The sequence below is a fragment of the Physeter macrocephalus genome, chromosome 19 (genome assembly GCF_002837175.3).
Source record: "Physeter macrocephalus isolate SW-GA chromosome 19, ASM283717v5, whole genome shotgun sequence".
NCBI lineage: Eukaryota > Metazoa > Chordata > Mammalia > Artiodactyla > Physeteridae > Physeter > Physeter macrocephalus.
In genome coordinates, this window is record NC_041232.1 from 77,473,308 (window position 1) to 77,483,715 (window position 10,408).

Consider the following 10,408-nt stretch of genomic DNA (forward strand, 5'->3'; position numbering starts at 1 on the left):
TGGCCGCTGAGCCTGCGCGTCCGGAGCCTGTGCTCCGCAACGGGAGAGGCCACGACAGTGAGAGGCCCGCGTACCGCAGAAAAAAAATAAAAAAGTGCCCCAGTAAACAATTGACTTCCCACTATTTCCAAAGATCTCCAATAAAAATGTCTTTGTCAGTCATGTTCCTGTTGATGATAGAGAACAAACAGACACGTACCTACGAAAGCATATACTTTTCATTGATAATAAAATCATTTTGTTTAAATAAATCCTTAGAGTGTTTGGTTTTTTAAAGCAGATTGAGTTGAAGGCTGAAATATGCTTCACCCCTAGTCGTTGCATTTAATTACTCTGAATTACCCTGATGTCTTTCTTAGTTTTATATTTTTATTCTCAAATTATTCTTAATGCCAAAGAAATACCTTTAAAGGTATTTTAAATATAAATATTTCAAAGTCCTTTTTAAAACTATGCTGAGAGTCACATACCCCAAACAATAATCCACTTAGTGTATACTTTGGGCCTCCCAGACCTTGCAGGAAAAAAATATTATGATTAAAAATTATTAAGAAGATAACTTACAGGTAGATCATTAAAGATAATTCACTAATTTATATATTTTTGAATTCCAAAGTTCAAGAATACTTTCTACTTCATTTTAACTTGATTCAACAGGCCATGAAATCTAATGTGTTCCCAATTCGGCAAGCATTCAGTCACTCAGAGAGCAGAGTAGTCACCTTCTAATTAGTGTAGAGTCATCCAGCTCTATCTGTAGGGAATTGGTTCCAGGAACCCCGATATACCAAACTCCAAGGATACTCAAGTCCTTTATATCAAGTGGCATAGTATTTGCATATAACCTATGCACATCCTCCCCTATGCTTTAAATCATCTCTAGGTTACTTATAATACCCAGTACAATGTAAATGCTATATAAATAGTTGTAAGTTCAATGTAAATGTTATATAAAAGAGTAGCCTATGTGAAGCAAATCCAAGTTTTGCTGTTTGAAACTTCCTGGAATTTTTTTAAAAAAATAGTTTCAGTCCGGGGTTGCTTGAATCTTTGGATGTGGAACCTGCAGATACAGAGGGACAACTGTACTTATTAAAAGGCACGAAAGTATATTCAGTTTGTTTAAAGAGTAGCCAGTGTAGTTGTTCTCCGTTTCCAGTGCAAAGATGTGCTTTATCATTTATTAATTTTGATGAAGGAAAAAAAAATCCTAATGTTAAAGGGATGATTGATGTCTTCAATCAAACTTTGGCTACTGCTAAAATCTCACAACCTGTACTCTCTCTCTAGGTGTAATACATAAAAACCAAGTTCAGTGTTTCCTACTGAAAGTGGGACTCTATTATAAAGAAGCTTTTAATGTTTGTATATGGTCTGAACATGCTGGATTTTATTTAACAGCTGAGTTTCATAGACAAGTACTAGGCATTTCTTCAGAGAACCCAGCCAAATGCTATAATCCATTTCCTTCTGAAATTGCAGTTGTTAAATTAGACCCCAAACATTTATGAATGTCACTTTGCCTTTCCAGCAATTAAGGAGTTCAAAAAAAAAAAATCCCTTGTGTTTCATGGCTTTGAAATTATTTATCCTCCCCTGGCCCTTCCATTTGCTCTATCAAATGCTTTGGGGGTTACTGTTCAAGAGGGAGCTATCAGTTCTGAACAGGTGTGGAAAAGGGTTTCTTGATGTATAAAAAGTGTTCTATTTTAAAGGCGTTTTAGCAATTGTAGCACATTTACTGCTGTGAATTCCCATGGAAGTAGGCGGCCCATTCATTTCCCTTTAAAGGGCAGAAAAATCTGAAATCAACATCAGAGGCCTAATTTCCCCAGGGTGGGGGAGCGGCCGGTGAGTTTACTGAAACGTTCCCTTTGCTGTCTCCTTGTTGCAGCGTTGATCCTCCTTATCGTCACTATGAGAAGAAGGAAAAAAGAGCCCCTCATTTTCGACGAAGAGAGAGATATCAGAGAAAACATCGTTAGATACGATGACGAGGGTGGGGGAGAAGAAGACACAGAAGCCTTTGACATGGCCGCACTCAGAAACCTCAACGTCCTCAGAGACACCAAGGCCCGGAGAGATGTGACTCCAGAAATACAGTTCTTGAGTCGACCGACTTTTAAAAGCATCCCAGATAATGTCATTTTCCGGGAATTTATTTGGGAAAGACTGAAGGAAGCCGACATTGACCCCTGCGCCCCGCCTTACGATTCCTTGCAGACATACGCCTTCGAAGGAAATGGCTCGGTGGCGGAATCGCTCAGCTCGCTAGATTCCGTCAGCTCAAACTCTGATCAGAATTACGACTACCTTAGTGACTGGGGACCGCGTTTTAAACGACTCGCAGACATGTACGGAGCTGGCCCGGAGACTCTGTACTCATAGCCCTGGAACGTTAGTTTGAAATGTACCGAAGAAAAAGTAAAAGCAAAAAACAAAACAAAACGCCACTACATACAGGAAACAAGAACTCCGCTCGCTAGAGGAAATGGTTGTAAATCTCTCTCCATTTTTAACCGTTTAGGGTTCTGCCTTGGTGAAGCATATCTTCGTTAGACTTATCCAAGGGACTGCACTGACCACAGACTCTGAGCATTTGAAGGCTTTTTGATAAAAAGAAATGCTCAGTGGTTTGTGAATAGATAGCAACTCTCAGATACCTGCAAAGGCACCTAACCTCCGTAAGCAGTGCCCTGTGTTGTGTCCCCAGGGTGTCCTGTACATACCTTCGTGGTACTGGCAGGGAAGGGGAATAAAACATGATGTGCCAGGATTGAAAAGTCCTGGAACTTCTTGCATATCAAAACTTGGGACACATTTAATTTACAGTGATGCTTTCAGCTTGCTAGATTAGAGCATCCAGCAGAATGTTATTGCTGTCAGTTAGCAAATACATTTTATTTAGCAATATAAATGTTCTTAGAACATCCTCCCCAATCCTCCAATACAAGCCAATAAAATTTGGTTTAAGGCAACATAAACCGTTGTTTAGCAAATAAATTCTGAAATGTTCCAAATGAGCAAAAGGTAAATCATTCTTAAAGTTGGCAGTCGTTTTGAGATGCTTGTGTAGGTATGAAAAAAAGTTGCTGTCTATTCGTTGGTTTATTATCTCTTCTGATTTGTACAGGAGACTATCTTTTCTTTCTTATTTGACACATGGTGTTATATTTATTTTGGACCTCCAATCTCCACTCAATTCAGGTCCATCTTCCTGTCTCAGAATATTAAGCTCATCAGAACATGCTGATTTTTCTCCAGTCTGAGCTACATGGAGGAAATGAAGCATGGAAATGGAAAAAAAAAAAAAAAAAAAAAGAAAAAGTAGAGCAATTGAGGCCTGTTGCTGTTCACATCTCAGAGAGGAACACAGCTACAAGGACATATAAGTTGTTTGTCTGAGCCATTAAAATTTACAAAATATTGAAAGAAAGTATGTGTACTATAGAAGGAAGATTTCGGAGAGAATTGAGAGATTTTGTTTGATGCAAGATTGATTTTTCAAGGTCACAAATTCTATATGCTCCAAAGACTTTCAAGATTTTGTTTCCCCCCCACCCTCTTTTGCTGTAAAAATACTGAGTAAAGGACAGATTTTTTGAATATATCTTAAACAATGTAATGTTATAAATTTCAAAACCCACCATTAAATTCTGAGGCAAATATGTTCCTCAAGAATTAACCAAGCAATGTATTACTTTCTATATCTGTTTAGATGTGCCAAAGTGAGGAGAGAAATTAAGTGATCACATGTGTTTGAGAAAGAAGAATTATGACTAAAATAATATTTCTACCTAACATTATTTTCTAGATTAATACTAGTTGAATGTGAATATATTCACATAAGAATGAACTTATTTTTTTCTTTCTTTTCTCCTTTTAAAAAAGGGTTTATTGTTGGGTTCCTAATAAATCTACAGATAGTGGACACTGTATAGGAAACTGTTTCTAAAAGTGCTTCTTTCTGAAAGACGAACACTGGAACAAGAATATCAATCTTTCGATTACATGAGGAGAAACTCTGTAGGATTCTGTAAAATTGCAGCCCATCTTTAGAAATGAAGTATGTGAAAGTGGCCTTCAGCTCCATCAAAATAATCAGTATGATTATCTGCAAACATTCCTTTCATTTGAATAAAGTTTTATAGACATTGTTTCATGACTAGATATGCTTCTTGCTGTATTAATATACATATGAAAAATCAATTTTATAATGGTAAATGATACTGTTCATGACTTTTAGTCACATGTGTAAGTTTTTCAAATTAAAAATGTAAAGCATAGTACACTTACCCCATTTCATAAAATCAGAGTGTGATGCAGGAATTATATAGGTGTTACATTAGCAAGCTGATGAGAATACAGTTTTTTAATAATCCCCTTGTCTGCAAGAAGATAAAATAGTACTTTTAGATTATGATATCAAAACTGCTGATTGTTGCATAAATGTAAGTTTGAATGTATTTTAGAAAAGGAACATCACCTCATTCACCTTGCTTTCTCTCCTTTTAAATATATATTTTATATATATATATATAATTTTTTTTTATTTCGTTTTTGCAAGTAATAGATTAGGGAAAAAAGGTTCAGATTTAAATAAAGATTTGAAATTCTTGCATATATTCAATTGCTATTTTATGTGTGGAAGATGATAACAATACAATATTGAAATTGATTCAATGGTATTTAAAAGAAATCTTGAGATGGCTGGAAGAATGTCCCTAATAGAGATGGAATTTATATGAAGTACTCTAGCTAAGCTTATTTGTAATGGTGGTGAATTTGTTATTTTAGTTTTCTTTTTCCTTTTGAAATCTAAGGCTGTATATGTTTATCTGACATGATACTTGAGAGATAGGCTTTGCTGTAAACCCAGAGACTAGAACAGTTGATCAACAAAAATCAATGTTAAAGCTTGTTACAAGATTCTCCAAAAGCATTTAAATAAATACCTATTATCTAGTCACTAAAATTCAGTGGTGGACTGGAGCCAGCTCACACCACCTCCTAAGTACCAATTATGCATTTGTCTTTCCACCTCTGCTTCTAGTGATATCATTTCAGTAGGTCAGCCTTGGTGGTAATATTTAGACCACCATGGAAATCACCAAACACTACGTTTTTGTTTTTTTCCCCCCCGTAGAACTAGTTGTGAAATGTTTACCAACACTTTGCTGCTTACTTATAAAAGGAAACCTAATGGTTGTAAATATAGTATGAGTGAATAGAATATCAAATAATGATGACATGAAAGGAATTTATGTCCTATCCTACTACTAAATATAGACTCATGTGGTAGTGATTTCCTGGTATCAGATCCTTGGAGCTACAGGGAGAAAGAGAGGGGACCCACTTCGTTATGGAAAGCAATGGCTTAATAATTCCAAGTGCAGACAACAGTTTGGGAAGTCAGTAAATTTACACATTTTCCATTTGTCCCTATGGGAGCATCACTGGAAACCCAAGGTATACATTAAGTAATGCATTTTTGGACAATTTAATTTCTCAAAAAAATATGTGCATTTCACTTGTTACTGTCCAGGTCAAGGAAACATGCCCAGACCTCTATTCTGGATTGTTATCCTTGCATAATTTTAAGTCAGCATAAAGAATATGAAAACTAAATCTTAAAAGAAAGTGGACTTTTGCAGATCAAGCCTAAATTATGATTCTGGATACACAAAACAATCTCTACATTAAAGCGATATTCCAAAGTCAGCTGCACACCAAAATTAGGAAGCAGACAAGAGGAAAAGATGCTATGTGGAGGCCATGAGTAGATCTTTGTACAAGCAATGGCCTAGATGAAGCAGGTCAACTTCTTCCCTTGACAGGAAGCTCAGCTGAGGCTGACTGCAGTTGCGGTTAGATAAATACTAGACACAGATAAGAAATAATAATGTTTAGGTAATGATAGCTGCCTTTTCTCTCAGCCCTCTGAGAATGTTTTAAATTACATTAACTTCTTGCACAATTACATTTACTACACTGGATGATGAGCAGTCTTTGGCAATTCTTATGTAAACAGTGTAGTTATACAAGGGAGGAGTGGTATTTGTGGTATGGCCCACAGGCCCAAAGAAATTTACATGCAAACAGACTGTTAGTATTATAGTCAAATATGAAATATAGAAGAGCTTAAAATAGATATATTGCAAGAGGCAAAAAGCACCTTGTTTAAATATTTTAAAGACTTTAAGCACTACTTACAAATATTAATCATAAAATTTTCCATGTTATTTTGACATCTATTGACTTACAAACTGTTTTAATTACCCTAATTGTTTCTAAGTCACTATTGGAAGGTTTATTTACAGTTGATCTAATTAAAGTTGATTAAAAGCAAGCTTCAACTTACTCTTAACTCTTTCTGGTCAGTGATGGCTGGAGGCACATGGAATATATATTACCGTTAATAGATAAGGAAATTCACTTTGTTAGTCTATATAGTTTATTTGATCTTAAATACAGTCAGTTATTTTTAAATTATTAATATATATTGTGTGTATATGCCATGGTGTATGCAAGTTTGGCAAGAAAAGCTAACACAGTAATGTTAGCTGACACATCATCATCATAATCAAAACAGCAAGAAAGGAGTAAAAGCATTTACATTTGGAGTATAATTGAAATTGTTTCAGAGGAGTGGGATTAGCCTTTAAGAAAAACGGAAGTTATTTGAGGCTGTGATTTGGCAGGCACTGTAAAGTATAATTCCAGGAGTAATTTTTCAAGCAAAAACAAGACAGCCAGCATGTGTGACATTCTGACACTTTTTCATTGTTATGCTAACTTGTACTGGCTCAGAATTAAACTGAAAAGAACAGGTGCGTGCGTGTGTGTGTGTGTGTGTGTGTGTGTGTGTGTGTGAGAGAGAGAGAGAGAGAGAGAGAGAGAGAGAGAGAGAGAGAGAGAGAAGGGGGGGACACTGGAAAGTATGTCTGAAGCGACCTTAAAAAAGTAGTCTAATATTATCTTGTTAATTCCAATATATTACTGTTATTTAGCAAGTGCCTTTTAGGCGATAAGACTAGAAAGTGTGATAAACTGAAGGGAGCAGTATTTTATTTGCTTTAAGAATTTAAATTAGGAAAAGGATTTGGGTGCTAAGGGGAGAGCATTTAGCTGAGCTATCTGGAAAACTTCCTCTTTTTTTAACATCTTTATTGGAGTATAATTGCTTTCCAGCATTGTGTTACTTTCTGCTGTATAACAAAGTGAATCAGCTATATGCATACGTATTTCCCCATATCCCCTCCCTCTTGCGTCTCCCTCCCACCCTCCCTATTCCACCCCTCTAGGTGGTCACAAAGCACCGAGCTGATCTCCCTGTGCTGTTCGGCTGCTTCCCACTAGCTACTCTCTCACTTCATCCCAGCTTACCCCTCCCCCTCCCATGTCGTCAAATCCATTCTTAGATTCCATATATATGTGTTAGCATATGGTTTTTGTTTTCCTCTTTCTGACTTACTTCACTCTGTATGACAGACTCTAGGTCCATCCACCTCACTACAAATAACTCAATTTTGTTTCTTTTTATGGCTGAGTAATATTCCATTGTATATATGTGCCACATCTTTATCCTATCATCTGTCAATGGACACTTAGGTAGCCTTCATGTCCTGGCTATTGTAAATAGAGCTGCAATGAACACTGTGGTACATGACGCTTTTTAAATTCTGGTTTCCTCAGGGTATATGCCCAGTAGTGGGACTGCAGGGTTGTATGGTAGTTCTATTTTTAGTTTCTAAGGAACCTCCATACTATTCTCCATGGTGGCTGTAACAATTTACTTTCCCACCAACAGTGCAAGAAGGTTCCCTTTGCTCCACACCCTCTCCAGCATTTATTGTTTGTGGATTTCTTGATGATGGCCATTCTGACTGGCGTGAGGTGATACCTCATTATAGTTTTGATTTGCATTTCTCTACTGATTAGTGATGTTGAGCATCCTTTCATGTGTTTGTTGGCCATCTGTATATCTTCTTCAGAGAAATGTCTATTTAGGTCTTCTGCCCATTTTTGGATTGGGTTGTTTGTTTTTTTTATAGTGAGCTGCATGAGCTGCCTTTATATTTTGGAGATTAATCTTTTGTCAGTTGCTTCGTTTGCAAATATTTTCTGCCATTCTGAGGGTTGTCTTTTCATCTTCTTTATGGTTTACTTTGCTGGGCAAAAGCTTTTAAGTTTCATTAGGTCCCATTAGTTTATTTTTATTTTCATTTCCTTTTCTCTAGGAGGTGGGTCAAGAAGGATCTTGCTGTGATTTATGTCATACAGTGTTCTGCCTGTGTTTTCCTCTAAGAGTTTGATACTGTCTGGCCTTACATTTAGGTCTTTAATCCACTTTGAGTTTATCTTTGTGTATGGTGTTAGGAGGTATTCTAATTTCATTCTTTTACATGTAGCAGTCCAGTTTTCCCAGCACCATTTATTGAAGAGGCTGTCTTTTCTCCATTGCATTTTGTGTATGGTGTTAGGAAGTGTTCTAATTTCATTCTTTTACATGTAGCTGCCCAGTTTTCCCAGCACCACTTATTGAAGAGGCTGTCTTTTCTCCATTGTATACTCTTGCCTCCTTTATCAAAGATAAGGTGACCATATGTGTGTGGGTTTCTCTCTGGGCTTTTTATCTTGGTCCATTGATCTATATTTCTGTTTTGGTGCCAGTACCTTACTGTCTTGATTATTGTAGCCTTGTAGTATAGTCTGAAGTCAGCGAGCCTGATTCCTCCAGCTCCATTTTTCGTTCTCAAGATTGCTTTGGCTATTCGGGGTCTTTTGTGTTTCCATACAAATTGTGAAATTTTTTGTTCTAGTTCTGTGAAAAATACCCTTGGTAGTTTGATAGGGAATGCATTGAATATGTAGATTGCTTTCGGTAGTATAGTCATTTTCACAATGTTGATTCTTCCAATCCAAAAACATAGTATATCTTTCCATCTATTTGTATCATGGGTGTTGAATTTTGTCAAAAGCTTTTTCTGAATCTGTTGAGATGATCATATGGTTTTTATCCTTCAATTTGTTAATATGGTGTATCACATTGATTGATTTGTGTGTATTGAAGAATCCTTGAATTCCTGGGATAAACCCCACTTGATTATGTTGTATGATCCTTTTAATGTGCTGTTGGTTTGTTTGCTAGTATTTTGTTGAGGATTTTTGCATCTATGTTCATCAGAGATATTGGCCTGAAGTTTTTTTCTTGTGACATCTTGTCTGGTTTTGGTATCAGGGTGATGGTGGCCTTCTAGAATGAGTTTGGGACTATTCCTCCCTCTGCTATGTTTTGGAAGAGTTTGAGAAAGATAGGTGTTAGCTCTTCTCCAAATGTTTGATAGAATTCACTTGTGAAGCCATCTAGTCCTGGGCTTTTGTTTTTTGTTGGAAGATTTTTAATCACAGTTTCAACTTCAGTGCTTGTGATTGGTCTGTTTATATTTTCTATTTCTTCCGGGTTCAGTCTTGGAAGGTTGTACTTTTCTAAGAATTTGTCCATGTCTTCCAGGTTGTCCATTTTATTGGCATATAGTTTCTTGTAGTAATCTCTCATGATCCTTTGTATTCCTGCAGTGTCAGTTTTTACCTCTCCTTTTTCATTTCTAATTCTGTTGATTTGAGTCTTCTCCCTTTTTTTCTTGATGGGTCTGGCTGGTGGTTTATCAATTTTGTTTATCTTCTCAAAGAAAAAGCTTTTAGTTTTCTTGATCTTTGCTACTGTTTCTTTTTCATTTATTTCTGATCTGATCTTTATGATTTCTTTCCTTCTGCTAATTTTGGGGGTTTTTGTTCTTCTTTCTCTAATTGCTTTTAGGTGTAATGTTAGGTTGTTTATTTGAGATTTTTCTTGTTTCTTGATGTAGGATTGTATTGCCATAAGCTTCCCTCGTAGAACTGCTTTTGCTGCATCCCCCACATTTTGGGTCGTCCTGTTTTCATTGTCATTTGTTTCTAGGTATTTTTTGATTTCCTCTTTGATTTCTTCAGTGATCTCTTGGTTATTTAGTAGTGTATGGTTTAGCCTGCATGTGTTTGTATTTTTTTTACAGTTTTCCTGTAATTGATATATAGTCTCATAGCACTGCTGTCAGAAAAGATACTTGATATTTCAGTTTTCTTAAATTTACCAACGTTTGATTTGTGACCCAAGATATGGTCTATCCTGGAGAATGTTCCATGAGCACTTGAGAAGAAAGTGTATTCTGTTGTTTTTGGATGGAATGCCCTATAAATGTCAATTAAGTCCACCTTGTTTAATGTGTCATTTAAAGCTTGTGTTTCCTTATTTATTTTCATTTTGGATAATCTGTCCATTGGTGAAAGTGGGGTGTTAAAGTCCCCTACTCTTACTGTGCTACTGCCGATTTCTCCTTTTATGGCTGTTAGCATTTGCCTTATGTAT

General features: G+C 36.3%; 1 protein-coding gene across 1 annotated transcript in view; it reads left to right on the plus strand.

Annotated features, from left to right (window-relative positions):
• CDH7 (cadherin 7) overlaps nt 1-2,438 on the plus strand; it is a 122,095-nt gene extending 119,657 nt beyond the window's left edge. The window contains exon 12 of the mRNA XM_007105088.3: nt 1,895-2,438. Within this exon, the coding sequence (XP_007105150.3) occupies nt 1,895-2,388 (494 nt within the window). The 3' untranslated portion in view covers nt 2,389-2,438. The remainder of the gene's footprint in view (nt 1-1,894) is intronic.
• Nucleotides 2,439-10,408: the final 7,970 nt, after the last annotated feature.